The 24,015-nt window shown below is 51.7% G+C and overlaps 1 protein-coding gene across 1 annotated transcript in view; it reads left to right on the forward strand.

Annotated features, from left to right (window-relative positions):
- LOC144730364 (caskin-1-like) overlaps positions 1-24,015 on the forward strand; it is a 413,671-nt gene that overhangs the window by 382,356 nt on the left and 7,300 nt on the right. The window contains exons 11-19 of the mRNA XM_078611135.1: positions 4,652-4,720; positions 7,840-7,961; positions 10,805-10,874; positions 12,432-12,517; positions 15,056-15,166; positions 16,991-17,092; positions 18,074-18,212; positions 20,129-23,089; positions 23,488-23,965. Of these exons, the coding sequence (XP_078467261.1) occupies positions 4,652-4,720; positions 7,840-7,961; positions 10,805-10,874; positions 12,432-12,517; positions 15,056-15,166; positions 16,991-17,092; positions 18,074-18,212; positions 20,129-23,089; positions 23,488-23,965 (4,138 nt within the window). The remainder of the gene's footprint in view (positions 1-4,651; positions 4,721-7,839; positions 7,962-10,804; positions 10,875-12,431; positions 12,518-15,055; positions 15,167-16,990; positions 17,093-18,073; positions 18,213-20,128; positions 23,090-23,487; positions 23,966-24,015) is intronic.

Here is a 24,015-nt window from a genome sequence, read left to right on the forward strand (position 1 = left end):
GGACCCAGAGTTGTTACTCAGGGGTTACTTACTTCCAAGCCACAGGAGTCCCACGTGACTGCAGCTGCAGATGATGGGAACGGACTCCCCTTGTCTGATCCCAATTAGTGGGCCTCAGCAGGAGGCTGCTTTAATTGGTGGGTTATTAATTTTGTTGTGTACATCTCCCCCCCCCCCCATTAATATTTAATTCAATTTCCTATATTAAATCACACGAGAACCCGCTGAGATTCAATCTTTGCTTTTCCCAAGGGGTATTTATGCAAGGACTAACGTCATTAACTCCTTTTAATGAAGTCGTGGCTATTTGGGCTGTGACACCGATGATGATGATGATGATAATAATAATATAATCATTTGGGCACTCGAACATTCACCATACAACGTCCGTTACACATTTGCAACCAGCCCTGGCAGCGTGACCTTGATTATAGCGGGGGGGAGGGGTGGCACGACACGGTCATCGTGCAACAAATTTTAAAACAATGTAAAACGCTCAAGCAACTGGACGACAATGCGATGAACTATCGTGCGCATTCAGCTCGGGCGTCCTCCCCCCCCCCCCCCCCCTGGGTATGCGAGGAAAGGCTGCGGGCACCCCTCGTTAATTTAAACGCATTTTTAGCGCTGAGTGCAGCCCCCTCCAACCAGAGGTCGCAATCGGGTACCCGATACCCGTACCCTACCCGATACCCGGTTACCCGTACCCGACCGGGTACGGGTACCCGTTTGCGACCCTGGTGCGGCCGGGTACGGGTAGGCCGTGAGTCACTGGTGAGTAACTGTTTGTCACTCATTTCCCAACGTCTTGTCTCTTCTCACAATTCAAGTTCCTAGAATCAACCCACCCACGCCTGCAACATGGCTTCATCCCAGAGGTCGCAATCGGGTACCCGTACCCTACCCCATACCCGGCCGGGTACGGGTAGCCGGGTATCGGGTAGGGTATGGGTACGGGTACCCGTTTGCGACCCTGGTGCGGCCGGGTACGGGTAAGGAATCAAAACCCGTTTGCGACTGTGGGGGGGGGGGGGGGGGGTTACGCGGGACCCCCTCTGATAAATACGTGGCAATGTCGAAGGGGGTCGGTATGGCGAGGTGATTTATAAATCTGTTCAATTGATTTAAATATGAGAGTCATTGGTGAATAATCATGTACGAATCTGCCGATATATAAAATAGCTATGATAACATTTTAATCTGTATGGTCACCTAGAACGATATAAAAGACCTTTATTAAATCGTTGATCCTAAACAATACGAGTAGCCAGCGAGCGCGAACAAATTACGTCACAGAGCGTCCGTTGAATTTTTTGTATTCGCTCGCTGTTACGCGCGAGTTAGGATACATCACAAAATGGACAATTGGGTTAAAATGTTGATGTTCATTATTCATACATTCATTTCTCAGAACCATGTTGGGTCATGCAAGGTGGGTCACTCGGTTGAAACTAAATTCAACAAGGAGGGTGCAGCAGTAGCCAACAAAAGGTTGAAAACCCCACTGCGTTAAATGAAGGATCCCAAATCAGCACATTTTCCATTGGTGCTAACTTTTAAGAAACTACCACCACTGTATGTATGTTGAACTTCTTTCGTACCTGTACGTAGCCAACCGCGCTTAACAAAACTGTGGTGGAAGGACAACAAACTAAACACAAAAAGCAGTTATAAAGAAATTAGTTTTCAATCGAGATTTATAAGTGCATAACTCCAGTGGCTTCCTAATAATATACTGGTCTTTCCTGTAGGCATGTGGTATTTCGACAACCAAGTGCATTCATCTCTTAAACTCTTTAGGTGAAACAGGACACAAACTACAGGACATATATCGTACCAAAAACATTGTTTGACTTGACTATAAGGATTTAGAATTGGGGGCTGACCCATCAGCAGGGGGTTGGGCGAACACTCAGCCCCCATGACAGCATGAGGTAACTGGGAAATTCACACCGATGATCCAACACAAACTATCGCACTGCCAAGCATGATTATAATTGGTTCTCGACGTCTTCTCATTGACTGCTTAAAATGCTTCTAAGACATCACCGGCCACTGGGGGGTTGGAGTTCACGAGAGAATCATTTGCATGCAAAGCACCAGCGGAGCTACGTAGGCAAGAGGTCCGTCTGTAAAGATGGGACAAATTCCACGTGGCAAGAAACTGTCGGCAAATAGGGTCAGGGTGCAATCAGTCGCGTGGCTGCAAGTGTCACGTCTGTCCCCGTCGCACAGTTACTTGACCTTACGGTGTAACGTTGAGGGTTTCCTTGGGATTTTTGGTAGGGGTTACGATGGGCCTGCTTCCCATGGAAAAGTGAGGATTTTTGTTCGCAAACAGGCTATGCGACCGATTTCACCAAATGCATGTCGTGGGGGATGTCGTGGCATCGCTGTTAGCGCCGTCTGCTACGAACAGGGCAAAGCCTGTGCTCGATGTGCGACCGCGGTTTACATCGGTGGCAAGTGATATCACTCCTCCACAGTTCAGCAGCCTCCCACAAAGTCTGACCAGACAACCTCCCCCCCCCCCCGACAGACTGATGGTGGGGGGGGGGGGCTCGTGGGAAGGTCTTCATCCAGCAGTGGATAGATGAGACAAGATAGATGAGATAAAAACAATGTCACATGCTTGCATGCGTTCATTTGCTACAGAGCAACGGGTAAGCAGGCAAGTGACAGAGTGTTCGATGGTAAACCTTTCAATAACGACATTTGATACTGAACAATTATATACGAATGTGCTGGATGATTGAAGGGATTTTAAAACGGTTTGTTTTATATATATGTATAAATATGTATATGCATTTATATATGTCCCCTGCTGTGCTTCCCTGTTGCGTCCGTCCAACAATTATTTTACTGGTAGGAACCACCTGGTTCCACTAGCCCACAGGGGATTATTGTGTCCGTCCGACCGTCGTGCATCCAAAAAAGGGAGGGGTGGGGCTGGGTGGAGAGGGGCTGGTCACCCCGTGGTGCCCTTATAAAACTCAACGTTTAACCTACTCACGCCGGCTTGTGCCCGCCCTCACAGTCGGCCATATTTGCGGAATACACCACGCCGCCGTTGACCCTGGCCATTGACCGAGCAACCCAACGTTCCTACCAGCTCCTTCCGCAGGAATGTGTTCTTGTGCAGTGAATGTGTTGACCATGACTGCTGTCTTGCTCATTTATTTTCACCCCAAACATTGCAGTCGCTTTTGTTTGTTTCTTTCTTTCATGCGTCGTAGTTTGTCTGCACCCGACGATTTTTTAAGACTTTTGATGCACCTAGTTGACGAAATTCCACATGCCTCGATGAAAGTATATTAATTCCAAAGTGTATTGGTAGGCTCATCATATTTTCATAAATTGGTTTCCCTGCCAATGTCAGCTGTGCCAAAGGATGGCCGAGTTAATATGCAAGTAATAATGACATTATTACTGGCATATTCCTTGAGAAAGCTAGGGCCACCCTAGGAATACATTGTGGGTCTCTTTGCATTTGACCAAAAAGATATTGCCAAACTTTACGCGCATATTTATATCCATTCTACCATAAAGTTACCAAGTGCGAATTTCAGCGATCACAAGTTTAAATTTAATATTTGACACAGCACAGGCCAAATAAACAAAATCATATTGAGGTGGTTAGTTTACTCGGAGGTCAGCATTGCTGTGTAGTAAAATTGGGTTCTCGAGTGGAGTAAAAATTGATGGGCTCAGTCCCGTCACCAATAACTGCAACGATTTATTTTTATAATAAAAAAGATGCAATTCAAAGGTGTATGTTTTACGGTCATACAAAAACATTGCTTTCTCTGTATCAGTCCACAGTGGAATGTGCTCCAACTGTATAGATAATAGGAAAAGTAAATAAGCAGACAATGCCTCTCCAAATGAATGATATAAAACATAATATTGCACAAGCTACAAAGCCTTCTGGCAGCATTGGTTCAAGGCAAGCTAACTCATCTTTTTAGTGTAAAGACAGATATGCGGAGGAGACAATGTGTGCCTCCTCATATATTTTGCTATTTTAATTTGACTCGAGAACAAAGCTCACTTTGAAGGGAATTTGGAAGTAGTTCTGTAAGAATCTTCCACGGGCCCGTCCACTGACACTTGCCGTTGCCACTGCTCCACAAGAGCTCTGAATGAACGCTTCCTATCACAACACGATGCCCATAGCACACATTGGAATAACGTGGCTATTGAACAACAACTAGATTTGAAGCTTTCGTGACTGCAAGGATTCATATTCTTAGTTTTTTTCGGTAAAGTCACGTAGGTAAAAAATTATAATTAATAAAAGTAAAATAAAATAAAAATCACGACGTTTCGGAGGCAACACAAGCTTCCGTCTTCAGGTGGAACCATCACAGCACGATAGCTGTATCAAGTGAGAGAGATTCGATTTAATTTTATTTTTATTTTACTTTTATTAATTTAATTTTTTTACCTACGTGACTTTACCGAAAAAAACTAAGAATATTGAACAACAACCACAACAACACACAGTAAGGTGTAAAAAAATCAAAAACGGTAGAAAAAAAAGCCACATCATTCTTGGACACAGCAACCCTAAAAGCCCACCCGGACAACGTGGGACATTTTGTCTTGCCCCCCCGCCCCCCCCCCCCACTTCCCCACATCTCGCGTGCAGGGGAGACGCCGGGCCAGACGGGTGGCAGCAGCTCCACGGAAGACGTGTGGGCCGCCAAGACACCCACAGGTAAGAGCCACTCGGCATCCACGCGCTTTGCGACAGCGTCCACCCGCACTCGCCTACCGTGGCGATTGCAGCAGCAGCAGCAGGCATCTCTGGGTTTATCTGCCACTTACTTTTCAAATACATCCCTGGGGTGGCTCAGAAGTCAGAGCGCTGAGCTGGCACCACTGAGGGCCTGGGTTTGAATCTTGACAAGCCGCCTGTGACTAGACGGATATCTCTCGTTTTAAGTGGGTTGATGGTTTCGATTTAAAGCTTTCGTGACTGCAGGGATTCATCTTCTTGGTTCTTTCGGTAAAGTCACGCAAAAGGGAAATAATAAAATAATAAAAATAAAACATAATAGAATACAATTCTCATGACGTTTCAGCCACAACGCAAGACAGCATCTTTCTGACAGACCTGTTCTTCACCTGAGGACGGCTGCTTGCGTTGTGGCCGAAACGTCGTGAGAATTATTTTATTATGTTTTATTTGTATTATTTTATTATTTCCCTTCTACGTGACTTTACCGCAAGAACCAAGAAGATGGGTTGATGGTCTCAGCCCGGCCACCAAATGGACTGTACAAAAATAAACACGAGAGTAATACATTTGGTTTTGCACTTAAATTGGATAAAGTCCGGCTCTGAAATTAAAAACAAATTTGGTTTGACTGCCGTGCATAAAACACGTAAAACGAGCGGAGGGTTGGCGGGAAAGTGTTGCCCCCGAGTGCTGGTTTCAAAGGTCACTGAAGGGATCTTAGAGGTAGCTCTGTTGTATCCACTTCCACGCACTGTTTTCTAACAATGCACTACTTTATGAGAGTTCAGAATGGTGTATTCTCATTGCATGGCACTGGCGACACAAAAATTTAATTAATCGTGCAAGCGTAGCGGTCAGCATGATTGCAATGGGCTCTGCTTGCTCAAGCCGCATACAGTATGTACTTATGTGCATTGAATTTCTTTCGCACCGTACGTAGCCAACCATGATAATCAGAGGTGTGGATGACAATTGCCAACGTTTTTCGATATCCTGGAAATTGAACACTGAAGATACCTGAACCTGGTTTACAGGAGTAAGGTATTACGTGCTGTTTACAGTCCAAAACATATATGAATTAAATTTTAAATAAATAACTGTGCTTCAGGTTTCCGTGCAAGAGATAATGATTCTCAATGGGACCCAACCGAACTGAATAATGAACATTGATTGAGTAGTCATGTGCTCTTAACTCCTGCCTGTGGCTTCGATAATGCATTGTGGCTCGTATTAGTATGAGGCCTGAGCATTGTTTTGTCAATACATCTAAATTGTAAATCAATTTTCTTGAAAGTAATAAAATATATATGGGGTTCATAAAAAAATTGCTTACTTTAGACGGCTTGTTTTTCACTTTTACCATTAAACATGCGACGAACATCTGACAAGGACATTAACAATTAGATTCAGAATCAGATGGCATATTTTCTTTTCCTTTTATTGCTTACCACAAAATGTTTGGCATAGCTTTACGCTGGCCTTGCACGGTCTGGTATGGGTGCAATAATAACGTCCAGTAAATCCTGGGCGTTTAAAAAAATGAGTCGAATGGGTTTTTTTTTCTTCCTTTCTGCTGTATGATTAACAAAAATAATATTGCCAACGCAGATGGGAAGATTGATGGTAGCATATGGCCGGCAGCTGAGAAGAAATTCAAACCATCATTATCAGGGAAATGTGCACGGGCCTATCGCCAGCAGGCTTAGGATTGTTAAAAGCTCTGTTCAAAAACATGTTTTTTCCCCATGAATAGTAACACAAATAAACGTAACTTTTGAAAGCAATTATATTTATTTTCTCCCTTTTGTTTTATTTAATTGGCTCGTTAGTCACATGCAGAGAGGATACAAATGAAGCCTTTAGTGAATTTGACCATTTGTTATCAATTGTGCTGGAGTGAAACAGGACAGTGAAAAACACGCAGGGTGCAGTTGAACGAGCCGTTAAAATCCACACGGTGCCTCCCTCACTGTGGGGTTTCGAGGGCAAGTGTGTGTTGGAATGGGGAGCGGCCGTGTCGTGGTTAGCGCGCTGCACTATGAACTCGGCGCCTCGAGTTCGATTCCTGCTCCTGGCCAACATCAGTGGCGATTATCTGAACCGGTCTTGGGCCTCCCCTAGGTCGACTCAGCCTCAAATGAGTAGCAAGCATGGTGTGTAAACATCGCCACTGGGGAAACGAAGGTGGCCAGGCGTGGTGTTGGCTTCCCACCCTCTCGTGTACCATGCTGGCCTTTATAAGTGTTCGCTAACAGCACTTGCCCCAACAGTCTGTTAGGGCTATAGGGGGGATATTTCTCTTTGTGTGTTGTATTCTGAGCAGTCATCGAGATATGTTTGCATTGTGTCTACGAGTCCATCGTCGAGATACTTTCTTGTCATGCAGTCGGCGATTCCTTGTGATTCCATGCCTCTTATTCCGCACTGGATTTCAACATATTATTAGATGGACATGAAATATAGTTGGATACAATTGTTTTATGAACTCCGAGACGTGAGTCTGATTCCTGGCCATGGCTAATGTCAATGGTGAGTGAAAGGAACCATCATGCCTCAGCCCCCTCCTCCAGCATCCCGTACTGTCCAGTGTGGTGAAATATGGTCAAACGACTGGCACTGCATTGGGGGAAGGCCTTCATCCAGCAGTGGATTAGCAAAGAACTGCACGTTATATAATTTATTTTAAAGCACTTGCCATCGCAGTCTGTAAGGCAATCCAGTCTGAGTCTTTGCAAAGTCAAAGTGAGTTCCTAAACACAAGAGCACGTGAGTGCCCATCTTCCGTTTACGGCCCTCCGCCAGTGATACAAATTCCACATTCCTATGGCAGGGACGAGTCTTTCCACGCAACAACCACCGTTGACTTCCCCACAATGTGGTAGTACTCACGTTATCGACCCCAGAGGGATGATGGGCTGAGCAAACCACCAAGGACTCGCAACCTTCTGACTGCGAGCCCCTTCGCTCTGCCCGCTGCAATGCATGGAGCGTGACCCCCCCCCCCACCATCCGCGGCGCCGTTTTTTCCCTGCGCTGACAGAACCGCACCGCTTGTTCTCCCCCCCCCCCCCACCACCTCTGACTGGCGCCACTAGGAGGAGACCGCAGCAGCATCGGCAGCACGGGCAGCGTGGGCAGCAGCCGCAGCTCGGGCAGTGGGCAGAGCGCTGGAAGCGGCAACGGGCAGCACCACGCGAGCAACGGGGAGACGGCCAAGGTGCAGCGGCACACTCCCGGGCGCACGCACGCGCGCGCTAGCGAGCGTCCTGTGTTAGAAACGCGTGGAACGGCCGAACAAGGCTTCGCCTTCAACGTGGGATTGTGGCCAATGTGGCCTGACGAACGCGAGGCTCTGTTTGCGTTACGGCACCAGCGGCCAGGGCACGAAGCACCGTGATCCTTTCTGGCGGATCTCGACAGGCTGCGCGATTTCCAACAGCGGAAAGCTGTAACCAACAATTCGCCTGGGCGGATTTTGACCCTGTAATATATACTGTAGATGTAGAGGGCTTCTGCCATCTATTGGTAGACGTGATTATGTTCTCGGCGTACGAATTCCTCAGTCGGGGATTTTTTTTATTTTGCCATCAGCTGCAGCCAACGAAAGTTGCTGTTGTGCTTATGTTGGAGGTGTTTGTTTTGATTTGTTCCTGAGATCCACAACGAAATCTATCGTGATCCACCCTCGGATCATGATCCACGTATTAGCCGCTGCTGCTTTATGGCCTTCCGTGTTAATATTTGACACCCAGCGGGTGCACACTTTTCAGAGAATTCAACTTGTAATGGTTTAATAATTGAGCGTTTGATATGTGTGTAACTCCTATACATGGTCATCCAAAATGAATCTCACTACACAAGTGAAATTGGCCGGAGTTGAAGCACCAAGTGGCCTAACGCTTCACTCATTATCATCATCGCTCAATGCTCGCCTCCTGCTTTCAGACTTGCCGTTTTGTCAACGTTGCCACAACTCGTGCAAGTTGTCACAATATTATGGATGCATTCTTCGATTCAATTTCATTTCTTTTTATGCCCCGAGAGGAAAAAATAATAATAATAATACCTAACACCTCGCTGCTCTTGAAACGTACAGTTGTGCAAGGGGTGCATTCATCTTTGTTCGTGGGGTACAGCTGCCAGCTCGTGGCAAAAATCTGGCGAGAAAATAAATTGTGCTCGAGCACCAGTCTTGCCCCATGCATTGTGCAATTTCACCAAAATCCTCTTGACATGGCTTACAGATGATTGAAACTCCGTTGCACAATATGACTCTGAATTCGTAAAAATGTTTCCAATTTTTTTGCAAGTGAACCACATTGCGTGGTGCAGCATTCATGTTCTCGTGCTGTAATTTCCAATGTAGCTGCACGTGTTTATTATAGGCACGAGCCAGAAATAGCACCCAGAGTGTGAGTGCCAACGAATCAAATCGAATCATGAGCACATATGGCATTCGCACCATTCCTCCCACGCTGTATGTCTCGAATAAGTCGTGTGCAGTCTCCCTTTTCTTCATGAGATTGATGTTGATTTAGAGCAACAACGATCTTTTTAGATTGAGCTGGTTGTGCCAGATGATTGTGTCAGGAGTAGCGACTGAGTGGTGAATCACTGTGGTGATACCTCCTTCGTGTTTGTAAATTTGGCGTTGAGTCGTTATGTATTCCACGGTCTGTTCTGGGTGACCACAGCCACACGACGGAGAGTGGTCTGCTATAGTTTCACAACAGGAGGCATTTGCTGTTGTGTGGTCTTTCCCAGTGAAATCATTTACAAGCAATTTCACAATCTGGGCAAAAGGTGGGACCGTGACGCTGGCGCCGGTTGCAAGAACAGCGGCCAGGGTCTGGCAGCGCACTATGAATGGGCAACCAACGTGCAGGATTCCAAATACTGCAAGCAGTGTGTTAAGTTATTCCAAGAGAATGAAATCCAGTCTTGGCTACAAACATTTTTATTCATTAAGACTACTATCTCAAAACTCAAGGCTGTGCTTTAATGGAATAGGTGTTTCCCTTAGCTAGGTGTGCCACGCTCAATTCCCACCAGCTATAACGTGTGTATTTTTGTTGTACGCGATTTCAAAACATTTTGTGTAGACGGAAATTGTAAAACTGAAATGCGTTTGTGTGCACGCTTTGTATGCTTCTGTATGTGCCCTTTGATTATGCGTGTTGAGCGATGAATGTGCACCCGTTTTGAGTACATTGACATGTCTGTATGTATGTGTGTGTTTTCATGCATGTGTGTGGGGAGTGGTAGCATTGTGGTTAGCGCGCTGCACTGGGAACTCGACGACCCGAGTTCAATTCCCGCTCATGGCCAACGCCAGTGAAAGTTATCTGGACTGGTCCTGGGCCTGCCGTAGTTCTGCTCAGCCTCAAATGAGTACCTGGTGCAGTGTGGAAACATCACCAATGGGGAGACAAAGGTGGTTGGGCGTGGTGCTGAACACCCACCCCCTTGAGTGCCGTTCCAGCCTTAATAGGTGCTCGCTAACAGCACTTACCCCAACAGTCTGTGAAGGCTATACACGGGATCTTTGTGTGTTCATGTTTGTGTGGGGTGGTTGGGGGGTGATGGGGTGAGGCGTATTACTGTTTTTTTAATTTAGAAACACTCGTTTACAGTATTTGGCCTGTATAAATGTCCACGTGATAAGCCACCTTGTTGCGCAATCATTTGTGCCCAGGTCGCTTCTGAAAAAGAGCTATACAGCTCAACGTGCATTACTTGCTAAAATAAAAAATAGTTTAGTTTATAGTTTAGTTTGTCGTGGCCTTCCACACAACACCTCGACTAGCCCCCCCCCCCACCACCCCATCCGTGTGGAACTGGAGCCTGGGCCTGATGTCGGGTAAAGGTGGTGAGGGTACTGGCGCTCTGAACCGGTTGACCAGAGTTTGATTCCCGGCCATTCGCATTATCGGCGGCAAAAGCGTGCACCCTCGCTCGCTTCGGTGACTTGCTCAGGAAGAGCTTTGCGCTTTGTGCTGGCAGTCTGCTCCGAGGCTCAAGGGGCGATGCTCGCCGCCGTGTCTCTGTGCTTGCGCGTAGCCCGTCCAGGTGGTGCAGTCACTGCAGCCGGTGCCCGAGTCCGAGGTGAAACTCCCGGAGCACGCCTCGGGTAAGTCCGGCTTCTCTCCTCTCCCGGTCGGTGGTAAAAAAAAAAATTCAGAACGGTGGAATTGATTCACTCGCTAAAAAAGAAAAGTATGCTCCATCTCCGACGGCCTTGGTGTGTATGTAAGTACGGTATGTTGAACTTGTTCGCACCATACATAGCCAACCACGCTAATCAGAGGTGCGGGGAAAGACAGCAAACTGGAAAGGGTTGAGCCAAGATTGGCTTCAATGGGCGACCAGCGTGCATAATAACAGGTTTTGTTGGCTACTGTCGGGCTGCATTGTCAGCACAGGGCAGTGCAGCAAGATCCACTGCTGTACTCTACGCCAACGTCTGTGCTTCCTGCCGTGAAGTACTGTCCAACAACCCCCACGACTTGTGCGGCATGGATTACAATATGTACTTGCACACGGGCTCTCCATAGCACAACACAGAGCTCAACCTCTGCGGTGCTCATGTGAAACATAGAGGCGATTAGCTAAATCGACCCTTGACCGGGACTTCAACTCGCTACCATCTGATTGTGAGTCAAACGTTCCACCGAAGCCCACCTGTCCAGACATCTCCGCGTCTCCTCTAAGGCCCCGCAACTTTATCGGTCAGATAACAAAACAAAAAAATCACCGATCGACCATGGCGGGACAAACGAACTCCTTGACCACCTACCTCTCCATCTTCAGCACAAAAGCAGAAACCTGTTTTAGAGCAGCTCCACCACTCGGGCTATAATTTTCAAATCTCGTCGCGATGTGAGCCAGCGAAAATGCCCAGGCAGTAAACTGAGCAAGAGGTAATCCTGGGAAAATGCTTTCAGTGAGGGGCCGCTGACGGTCACTCGCGCATTCAGGCACGTGGCCAGAACAACCCGCCACTTGGCTGTGCCTGGGCTGCAGTGCCGCACTGCTGGTGACGGCTCTTGGCTTCGTGCAGCCAGGGGCTGGGCTGGGGTGGGCCAGGGGACCGCATTGGGCTGCGATGGACGTATGGCAGGCTGAGCTGGGCTGATTTGGACTGCACTGGGCTGGGCTGGGCCGGCCTCACCAGGGCTCTAAAGCTGGGTTGTTCTTGAGCAAGGATAGGGGGGGGGGGTCAATGGTTTGAGCTGTTTTGAGGTTAGCTCGAGCAAGGTTGAGTTGCATTGAGCTAGGATGGGCTGATTTCATGTAAGCTGAGATAGATACAAAAATAAATAAGCTGGGCTAGGTTGAGATGTGTGGGGATAAGTTGAGATGTTTTGCTAGATTGAGCGAGCCTCGGCAGAATTGAACTGGGCTGGGCTAGATTGAGATAGGCTGGGGTGTATTGGTTCAAGCTGGGCACGATTTAGATAAGCTGGGCTACGTTGAGCTCAGTTGGGCTGGCCTGAGCTTGGTAAAGCGAGACTATGCTGGGGCTAATCGCGACTCGCCTCGTGGGATTTGAGCTCACCTGGTTTGAGCCGAGTTTTAAGTTGGACTGCAATTGAGTTTGTCTGAGCCAGAACAAGGTTGGGCCAAGTCTGGCCTGGCTCCCTGCCTGGCACGATGTTTTACATTTGTTTCAAATGCGGGTCCCTAGGATCGGGCCATGGACAGCACACGCTCGGAGCCGAGAGGCCCGCGCAGAAGTCGATTAAGCGTCACGAGAGATTCGCGGACGACAAGGTGAGCGACGGCGATGAGGTGCAAGAGTGTTGCGTGCTTGTTCCGCGGCGTGTGAATGCACAGTCTGTCTTTTGACAGGAAGCAGTCTCTTTTTTATTATTATTATGAGCACATTGCCATGTCTGCCGTGCCACGGTACCAGAGAACCCAGTGTGGTTGTTGACATTACGGTGAGATCACGGAGTTCGGCGTGTGTGCGCGCCAGCGTGCTGTGTGCCGAGTGGTAGTGTCGCGTTTAGCGCGCTGCGTTAACTGAGTTTGATTCACGCTCACGACCAATAACGATCGCGAATATTTGAACCGGTTCTGGGCCTCCCCTAGGTCGACTCAGCCTTAATTAAGTACCTGGTGCGGTGTGTAAGCATCGCTGCTAGGGAGACAAAGGCGGCCGGGCGTGGATCTTTGTCTTTTGTTCTGTGTTGTTAAGTGAACGTTGGTGAATTGTATTTATGTGGTCATTTCCATCTTTCACCGCCCGCAAGGTACTCTGTGTTTTTTTCCCGTAACGTTTGACCACTTAAAAACATCGTTTCACCAAAGCGAGTGTAATTTCGCGCACACTCATTTTGCGTGCCGTCATATTACAAAAGTCCTCCTGTTATTTTACCAAATAACAGGATTCCATCGGGCAATGAGCTTTAGATTGTCCATCATTTAACACAAACAAGCCGACAGTAGCCGTTGTCAAAAAAGGGGTTTGAAGGCTCATACGTGCGATCGGGGTGTTGTGCAACCCGATTTGCAGTCTTAAATCCAGAATGTCTGCATTCCCTTGGCAAGGACCAGTCCAGCTGTCAGAGTAAAATCACTGTTGGCTTTCCACAGTGGTTTTCGATTGACCACAACAAGAGATATTTTAATTGGGACTTGAACCCATGACCTTCACATTGTGAATAATTATCAATCTGTCACAACACGACCAAGCCGGATAAAATAAATACTCGCCCACTGGGAGCGGCCGGTTATTTATTATTTATCTCCGTCATCCTCATCATCATCAATTCTGCTGGATGGAATTCCTTCCCATCCCCTCTCACCCCACCGACAACATCAATTGCTGCCTTCCCCGCTCGCGTGCAGCTGCAATTCGTCATCCAGCGATGTGTGTCTGTCGCTCCGCATCAACGCCAGTCCCCCCCGCCACCCCGTCGGAGCGTTCAATAAAGGCAGTTAAACACACAATCGACTTTCGCGACCAATATTATCCATAATAGAGGTTTTTGGGTGAGATTGCGTAAAATAGAAATGTGTCGTTCAACCCGCCTCCACCTGACATAGCTAATTAGTAAGGTTTGTGATGTAAACAGAATGTGCCAATTCGTATCGAGTACAGCACACCGGTGTGTTGGAGAGTAAATCCACAACATTTACAATCTGAGTACGGCGTTTCGCTGTTAATTACAACCAGCATCATCAGGCCACAGTCAGAGTTGTGGAAAAATCCTCCTGTTTCGGTCTTAAGGCGTTACGTTCAAGACAGGTTGCACGGCTGACATTTAACAATTCCCTCCCAGGCCCTCCCCCCCATCAAGCACCTATTCTTGGGTTCGCCTGACATCAGACGAGATTGTCTCGCCACGAACAACTCCGAAGCGGTCGCAGGATGAAGTTGTGTTTTTAAATCCGAGGGGACCCGTGGAGGATTGCCAAAGTTGATATACATCTCTCGTGCGACGCCCAGACTGTTTTTGATTTGGCTGTGACAAATGCAGTTTGTTAAGCCTCTTGCTTCCCTGCGCCCCCCACACCCGCCTCCCCCCATCATCCTCTCCATCAGCCCTGACCCCAGATTCATGAATCCAAGACACGTTACCACTTTCCAGCGAACGTAAATAACACACTCTTTGACTCTTGTCACAGATGCCATATTGTCAATGTCCTTTCAAACACATATCTTTACGTATGGATTTTATATTTCTAAATTTCCAGCCGCAACAAATTATGCCCTTGGGGATTTCTGGTCCAGGGGATGCTCGCTACAAAGCTTCCCCCCCCACCCTACCCCATCAACCGACAGGTTAATTAAATGGTTACTAATATAGAAGTGGCTCATGAGGCTAAGGCTCATGTTGTAGTTACTGAGTCAGCACATCTGAAAGCCAGACTATAATCTAGGCAGGCGCCTGCTTTTAAACCCTTTGCAAAGCACTGCCGGACGAAGATCTCCACGCTGTGTCAGCTACAGGTGTCGATGGAGCATACTTCACTAGTGTGGTTTGGAGGAAGTGATCAGGACTAGTTTCAGATATCACTCACTCCTGATGTTCGCCACGGCTGGGCATCGAACTCAGGTACTGTACTCAGGTCTCCAGGTTCATCATGTCGTGTGCTAACCACAGCGCCGCCAGTCCACCACCATACCGTAATTTATATCATTGTTCTTTATTGTCTCGATCTCATCAGTTGTCATGCCCTGCTGCTTGTGATATCATCGTAATTGCGAGGCCAAAGTAAAAGACCAAGCCCCAGCAACAGACCATCGTTGTCTGTCCAACTTCCCGGAGGCGGCAGTACGACTCGGGTCGCGTGTTTCCGCAGGAAGCGGAGGCCATCTACCTGTGGCTGCGTGAGTTTCAGCTGGAGCAGTACGTTGACAACTTCATCAACGCCGGCTACGACCTCCCCACCATCAGTCGCATGACCCCAGAGGTGAGGACTTGAACTCTGAGGTGAGGGCGTGACCCTGGGGATGAGGGTGTGACTCCAGAGATTCCCAGGTTGTCTTAAGGGCATGGCCCCCCACATGTGGTTGGCATTATATAAACACATTCCTGCGGAGGGAGCTGGTAGGAACGTTGGGTTGCTCGGTCAATGGCCAGGGTCAACGGTGGCGTGGTGTATTCCGCAAATATGCCCGACTGTGAGGGTGGGCACAAGCCGGCGTGAGTAGGTTAAACGTTGAGTTTTATAAGGGCACCACGGGGTGACCAGCCCCTCCCCACCCAGCCTCACCCCTCCCACCCCCCACCCAGCCCCACCCTCCCCACCCAGCCCCTCCCTACCCTCCCCACCCAGCCCCTCCCCACCCTCCCCTCACGACCCAGCCCCTCCCTCCCCACCCAGCCCCTCCCTGCACGACGGACGGATGGACACAATAATCCCCTGTGGGCTGGTGTAACCAGAGGTTCCTGCCAGTACAATTATAATAACGTGCAGCCCTTTGTCAGTCCACTGTTGGGTGAAGGCCTCCTCGCCAGTCAGTGTGGGATGATGAAGGGAACCCAGAACACTCGCCGCTGGCATTAGCGGCGGCCAGAAACCAAACGCGGTTCGGTGACACCACAGTGCGCTCTTCACTGTTCCGCTCCTCCGTCATGATGGCATTTACCCTGGAAATAAAAACGGTGTAATCGCTTTGTGAGTGCCACCCTCAGCGCTGGCCATGACCGAGTACGTTCCACCCCAGCGCGAGTCTGCATTTTCCGCTCTGTTGCTGATGTGCTAATGACATACGTCGACAGGCCGTTTTCTATTGTTGGAAACATCTGTCAGGCGAATCGATCTGTGACTCCGGCCAGATTGAGCCCCAGACCGAAGCCACGTTGGCTTCCCTCCTTTTCTCTTTCCCTGCAGAAGAGAATTGTCCATTTCACCCCCTATCTCGGCTGCGAGTGTTTTTTATGCATAATCGAGCACGTGAGTCCACATTCAGATGCCGCTTATGGCGGTAAGCCCGGGAAAAGTCAGCGAACACAAGGCGGGGATCGGCCAGTTCACTCCTCAGGGGTGTTTAGTGTCCATATCAGAGTGCTGAGCTCGCAGACACGAGATCCTTAGCTCGGCAGGTTCTCAATCACAGTGACTTCGTGGTGTCGGCCCAGCTACTGCTGACCGCACACAAACAATTGCAGTATTCCCTCGTTACTCGCGAGGGATGCGTTCCCGGAGATGCTCGTGAATTGCAAATTCCGCAGATAACAATATTGGCCTACTAAAATTACCTGAAATAAATACGTAAATAAGCTATTAAATACGTGACTATTTTGACATCAATTCTCTCCCATCACTTCATCTCATCACTCTCTCTCTCTCGGTGCAGTCGTCGAGTTCCAAATGCGACTCGCAGATAGCCAAAATCACGGATAACAAATTAGTGAATAAAGAGGGAACACTGTACACGTAATGTTTACTTAATTTGGGATATTGCGACTGACAACGACACTTATCGAAATATCAAATTGTTCTTGTTCTTCTCCTTCTTGGAATGGCTGTTGTTGATGAAGAGTGTCACCTTTAAAACGTCACGTTGAGGCGATGAGCCTAGAAAATCGCGTCACGAGTAGCGGACAGCATATGCGATTGTTTACGGGCGATACGGTTGGGCAGCATCCATTGCTGGGAACAAATAAAATGCCTCTCGGGGTCGCTTCAGAAGTAGCAACATGACATCGCCTCCCAGGGGATCCTATTGACCTCAGTTCCACGTTCACTTTCTCAAGATCTCTCGTGGTTTGTTTTCTCGCTCGCCCATAGGACCTGACTGCGATTGGTGTGACCAAACCTGGACATCGCAAGAAAATCACGTCGGAGATCAGCAAGCTGAACGTGCAGGACTGGCTGCCGGACTACAGACCGGTCAGTGCACCGATCGCGCGGGATGGGAAACGGCCCACCCGCTTCAGTTGAGTGTGGAGAACTAGGCCCTAAATGAAAAACTCCAACGCGCATCATTTGAGTGTGGAAAGCCTGGCCATCGGTGAGAAACGCCCACCCGCATCAGTCGAGTGTGGAGAACGTGGCCTTAGGTGAGAAACGCCCACCCGCATCAGTTGAGTGTGGAGAACGTAGCTGTAGATAGCTTAGTACAGGGGTGGCCAACCTCTAACAGACCAAGAGACAAAAAGTACCTGTGAGTTCTGCACAGAGCCAAGTGTATATATACAGTGAGTGCATGTATTAACAGTTTTTCCACACAGCACGGTAGATATTCATTATTCTTTGCTACTGTCCTTCGATAGAGCCGCGTACGGTGGATTAAAGAGCCGCATGCCGCTCGGGAGATGCCAGTGGGCCACCGCTCGCGCGGCGGCAATCCACGCTGAAAGTATTTCATTAATACTTTTGACATCTCGTCTCACCGCTTGCTAAAGCAGCGGGCATTCCCCATTACAACGCACAGCAGGACTCTTCGCCGCCATTAGGGATTTATTACGTCAACGGAGACGCTGGTGCGATGGTTAGCAGCGCACAGTCCTCGCAATCAATTTTAGAGGTCTCCGGTTCGATCTCAAGGCGCGGCAGTTGAAACGTTGGTGCGAGTTTCTTAAATGCCCCCCCCCCCCCACCCCACGCCGCCTCTGTCCACCCAGCAGTGTGAGTGGGTTCACCACAGTGAGTCGATCGGCAGGTCGCGTGCGTTCGGGAAAACCGTGGGTACCTCTTTTCCAGAAGGCGATCTGGCCAGCATGGCAGAGTCGACTCAAATGTCTTCTATGCAGGATGTCCAAGAGCTCCCGTCGCCAGTAGTCTCTGTTGTGCCAGGATTAGCGATTGCAGAGGCTGCACCTTCATCTGCTTGACCCCGACTTCCGTGCCGTGCGTTGCGGTGTGCTGCAGGCGGGACTGGGGGAATGGCTCGCGCTCATCGGCCTGGCCCAGTACCATGCCACACTGGTGGAGAACGGCTACGAGAAGCTTGAGTTTGTGTCCGAGATCACCTGGGAGGACCTGCACGAGATCGGCATCACCAAGCTGGGTACGCCTCCCCAGTCCTGCAGCGTACACTCACACATTCATTCTGGGCGCCACGGTGGCGCAGGATGTTAACTACCTCGCCTGGTATACAGGAGGTCGTGGGTTCGATCCCGACCCTTGCCGCCTGCTGTATATTTGGAGTTTGCGTGTTCACTCTCCCCATAGTCGCGTATATTTTTCTCAGGGTCCTTTTGGTTGAGATATCATTAGTGGCCAGGTCGCTTTCTGAAATTGTCAGAGTTTTATTCATAGTTCATAGTTTTCATTCATTCATTCGTCAATCATTCCTTCGTTGCATGGTGGATGATCCGGTTGAGTTTGTAGGATTTTTCACACGTGAGAACTTGAGATTTCATCCTGCATGGAAATCCTGGGATTTAAATCAAGTGGCTGAATTTAATTTGGGTTGCCACCTGTTCCTGATTTTCCCAGTAGGCGGAAAGGAAAACCACGGAAGGTGTTTAATGCAACCCAGGGTTGCCACAATTGAGGTAAAGGAAAGCAGGACATGTGGGAAGAAGAACAACAATATATCAACATCTCACAGTACCGGAATACTAGGGGAGAACTGCTTGTAAATGCACCGTGTCTTGAGTAGTGGTATTATTATTACCCAACTGACAATAACCAGGATTTTTTTACATCCCCGGAAAGAATTACAGATTTCCCAGGACAGCTACGATTTCACAATGGGGACAATCCTGGGAAAACCAGGACTACTGGCAAGCCAAATACAACCCTTCCACTTAGCACGCAGGATGAAATCGACTTCTTGTGCGTGAAACTCACTACAGTCTCAACCTTACCATCCATGCGGATCAGCAGTAGAACTGTAAAAACATGTTTTTTTACACATTTCAAATATTCCCCCCTGCGTTATAATGCGACTCATCCAAGCCTCGAAAGCAACATTTTTAAAAGGGTCGTGGACCCAACCTGGCTTGTCGTGAAACACTTTGAGGTGCATTGTGAAAGAGTGCCACCTCGTGGTGAGGAGAGAGAGAGAGAGGCCTGCTGAATGCAATCCTGGCAAGTAAAGTGTCGTCGCGGCCATTTCCCAAGTGACGTTTCTCAGTGTTGGGAGTGGAACCTGAAGAGTGGGTGAGTGGAGGCTTTCGGGTTAGGTCGCTGTAAAAATGCGTGTCGCTGAACCCTCCCCCGCCTGGTACAGCCGATTAATAAAATTGACACGTGAATCAAACGCGCCAAATGTATCACAACCTCAGAAGCACCACCGATGTTGTAGTTGGAGAGGAATATCACAAGATGTATGTCCAGCATCATCAGGTTAACAGGTCACTGGAAATGTATAACAAGAGTCGGTGTTTCTTCATTAAGTGCCTTGATTTCTGGAGTAATGGCATATAATCGGAATATGGTAAAGTGGTGACAGTGGTTGGTGAACTGGGCTATGAGCCCATAGGCCTGGGTTTGATTCCCAGTCAAGGCTAACACGAGTGGCGGTACTGAGCTCCCCTCTTCAGCAACCCGCAATGACGAGCGTGGTGAAGTATGGTCAAAACACCTCCAACTCAGCAGTGGCTTGACAAAGGGCCGTGAATCATGATTACAATTTAATGCGTAGACAAAACGCCATTCATAATCTATAACAATCTCGAATTGCGATTTGATTCCAGAATATATTTTCTGGTCTTGTGTTTACCATTGCGTTTGTGTTTTTTTTATTTGTTCGGATGTCTCTGCTCCTTTGCCCAAGGCATACAATTTGCATACCATTCGAAAAAAATGCATAAAATGTAAAATTATTCTCACACGCGCCGTTCTACGCGTGCATTGTGAGCATGTTCCCGGCTCCCCTAAAGGAAGCCACAAACCCCGTTTGCACGATCGTTACCATGGGGGACGGTAAACCGGTGCCCCTGGACGACCGCTCTCTTACGTCTCTCCGCCCCGCAGGTCACCAGAAGAAGCTGATGCTGGCCGTGCGGCGGCTGAGCGAGCTGCAGCGCTTTGAGGAGCAGCACCAAGCCCGTCTGGAGGGCGCGGTCGCCGCCAGCGGCACCCTCAAGCGCCGCCCGGGCCCGGCGTCCCCGGCATCGACCACCACCATGGCGATCGTGTCGCACGGCCCGGGGGGAGACCCTGGCTCTCCTTCGCCGGCGCAGCCGCTGCTGCCCCAACCGCCGCATCACCCGCAGCCCGGCTCCCCGGCTTCGTGCCGCTCACCAAAACTGTCGACGTTCCAGGACAGCGAGCTGAGCCCCGAGCTGCAGGCCGCCATGAGCGGCGTCGCGTGCCTGGCGACGCTGAGCCCCGGCGTGACGCGGGACAGCGCCGGGCTGGTGGCGCGTGCCATCCGCTACGGCGGGGACGTCTCGGCGAGCCAGGAGAGCCTCGGCGGCCGTTCTGGCGGCTCCGGGAACTCGCAGCCCACGGCCGTGGTGCTAGCGTGCTCGCGCGCCTCCAGCAACTCGCAGGAGAGCCTGGGCGGCGGGGGCGGTGGCCTCCAGGCTCGATCTGGCTCGGGACCGATCCTAAACACGGGCGGTGGAATAAGCCCGCACCATCACCACCAGCAGCAGCAGCGTCATCATCATCACCAGCAGCTTCAGAATCAGCAGCATCAACAGCAGATGTATCATCAACATCAGCAGTGGCACTACCAACAGCCTCTTCAGCAGCAGATGGGCAGGGACGGCGCCGGTGGCGGCGGCTGCGGTGAGGGAAGCGTCGTCTTCCCCCCAGAGCAAAGGAGCAGCGGTGCCACGGCCGGCCCGGCCGTGCAGCCCAAGCCCAGGCCTCCGCTCGCGCAGCAGTGGAGCCTGCCAAGCCAGCCCTCCCCGACGTTCAGTACCTTCACGCCGCCACACACACCGACCAAGGCCCCGCTCGCGTCCCCGTCTCCGCAGAGCCTCACCCCCCCCCGCACGCCGGGATCGCGTGAGGCCGCCGCGACCTCCCCGCCCCACCCGCCGTGCTCCCCGCAGGCGTTCGTCTTCCCCTGCCCGGGTGGCGGCAAAGCCGGCAAGCCGCCCGGCGCGGCGGGCCACAGCCCAGCCCGGCCTCGCGACGTCGTGCGGACGCCTCCGTATGCGCGGCAGCAGCAGCGGCAGCAGCAGCAGCGGCAGCTACAGGACTCCCCACGCTCCCCCGTGGCGTTCCCATTCCCGCCTCCGCCCGCGACCAAGGGCCCGGCCTATGCCCAGACGCGCTCCGAGCCTCCCACTGGACCCGGCACCACGCGGCTCGCCGGTGCCATGCCCGTGCTTCCGCTGGAGGCCGGGGTGGCGGTAAGGCCGGCCAAGAAGCGCTCGCAGAGCCTGAGCCGGTACGGGGGCGGCGCCGCGTCGGACGGGGAGCACGAGGCGGCATCGGCGGCGGACGACGAGCCGCGGCCGTTCTCGTCCGACGCTCTCTTTACGGTGGCGCCGGCCGGAGGAAAGTACGGGCCGGGTTCCTACGCCACGCTGGGCCGGCGCGTGGGCCGCAGCCATTCGGTGCGGGGCCGCGGCTTCCCGCTGCCGCCACCGCCGGACGCCGGGGACGGCACCGTCAACCGAAGCCACTCGTTCGCCGTGCGGCAGCGTAAGCGGGGGCCTCCGCCGACGCCTCCCAAGCGCTCGAGCTCCACCGTCGCCTCGGGATCCACGCTCGCCGACACCCAGGACCCGGAGGCCGAAGGCGAGGAGTGGCGGCTACAGCGGCGGCGGCGGTGGGAGGAGGACGTCGTCCCCCCGGTTCGCCGGGACGCGCTGGAGAAGAGCACGGACTGGAACGGCAACAAGCTGTCGGAGGCGAGCGGCGGGCCGCCGAGCGTGCGTAGCATCGCCGCCATGCTGGAGAAGTCAGCGCTCGGAGGCCTCGTCCCGGCGTGCTCGCCTGAGAGCCCTTCCCCCGGCGAGACGCGCAAGGTCAGGGCCGCATTGCCGCAAGCCGACGCCGACAGCGACCGTGCCGCGCACAGAGACACGCCGATGCCCAGGGTCGATGAGGCCCTCTCGGCCCACGTCGTCGGCAAGGACGCAACGGATAAGAGCTCGCGCTCGCGGTGCCAGCTCGAAGACCGTTTCGGCACCGGACACGGTAAACCGGACGGAGCGCCTGCCGTGCGGCGCGTGAGCAGCGCGAAGAAGGCGGAAGTGGCCAACGTGCCCAGGGACGCGGCCGTCCCTGCCGCCATGCACTGCAAGAACCGGTACAGCGCGGCTGCGAGCGTCGACGCAGCTTCGTCGGAGCTTAAAACGGGCGCTCGCAAACGGACGACGAGCGAGCCGCCGTGTGCCTCGTCACGCTTGGAGGTCGGAGTTCAGAAAGCCGCCCCCGAAGGCGGCCTCCCTCCGGCAAAGCAGCTGGGAATGGAGAGCAGCCCCTGTTCTTCTCAGGGAAGCTCGGCGGAATCCATCCCGTTCGCCGAGGAGGGAAACCAGACCATCAAGCAGCGGCCCAAAAACGGCTGGTCTCCGACGAGGGGCGAGGCCCTGGACTACGAGGGCAACGTCATCAAGGGTGAGGCCCTGGGCCCGACCCACGGCGACGGGTCGAGGAACGTGGACAACGCGGCCTTCCTCGCGTCCGTCGAGGACCCGTCCGCTTTCGAGCAGGGGCTGGGCGCCCCGGAGATCAACCTCACGGAGACGGACACGGTCAAGCGAAGGCCGAAGGCAAGGAGCCCTCAGAAGAGCGGCGAGGCCGCCGTGGCCAGGGTGCAGCCGAGGGCGGCTGCGCAGCCCCCGCTGCCGCCACCACCGCCGCCGTACCGCGGTGCCGAGGCTGCCCAGCTCCCCACGGGGACGGGAGACCGGGCCAAGCCCACCGTCTCCCCCAAGCCGTCTGCCACGTCCTTCGGCCAGACCAGGCCTCCCGGACCACCGCCTCCACTCATGAAGAAGCCCTCCGTGCACTCGTCCACCGGCAAAGGTCATGACCTTTTCACTGCGCTCAATCGCAGGGGGGGGGGGTGTGATTAAAGTGCGGTGCCATCTTGTTTTTAAAATATATATGGATATTTACGTTGATGTTAAAATGTAACGGCTTACTTTAGTGAGTGCATTATCACAGAATGCGTGATTTTTCGCTTTCAAGAGTGTAAATAAATTGTCCGTATTAACAGTTTATCATATTGGAACCTACCTGTTAAGTCGCATTTATTTGAATCAGCATCATTAGCATCATCGTCGTCACCATCACAATTATAATTAGCATTTCTCATTCAGAGAAACTGCGGAGATGTCGATTCACATCGAAGCAGCTCACACAGGCCTGGGAAGACGATGACCAATAATACGCGACGGTTTTGGCTCTGTTTTCCTGTTCAGACGGCAGCAGGGACTATCCACCGGGAAGTTTGCCCCCTCCGCCGCCTCCACCTCCCATGTCGGTCAAAACGGGCACCGCTGCGTCCCCCTCCGAACAGGACGTCGTCTTCAAGCGCGATGCCGGCCGACCTCACAAGAAGCCACCCCTGCACGCTCACCTCTTCTCCTCCGAGCCCTCCAACAACAGCAGCAGCAGCAACCAGAGGTCGGTCCCTCACTCGCCAGGGAGAATGGAAGACCCTGCAGCCACACCGGTAGAGAAGAGCCGCGCCAAAGCGCCGGTTAGGGACGATCGTGAGCGTCCGCCGGAGTCGCCCGGGGGCGGCAGGGAAGCTGCGACGGTGGCGGCCGGTGATGGCGGGAGGCCCGAGTTGCGGTCGGGCATGACCGAGGTGGCGCAGCACCGGCTGGAGGAGACGAGCGCGTCGCTGGCCGCCGCGCTGCAGGCCGTGGAGGATACGCTGCGCCACGACGGCCGGTAAGACGGAGATGTGTGCGTGCGTGCTTGCGTGTGCGTGCGTGTGTGCG

This window comes from Lampetra planeri, chromosome 35, assembly GCF_965212315.1.
Source record: "Lampetra planeri chromosome 35, kcLamPlan1.2.h2, whole genome shotgun sequence".
Lineage (NCBI taxonomy): Eukaryota > Metazoa > Chordata > Hyperoartia > Petromyzontiformes > Petromyzontidae > Lampetra > Lampetra planeri.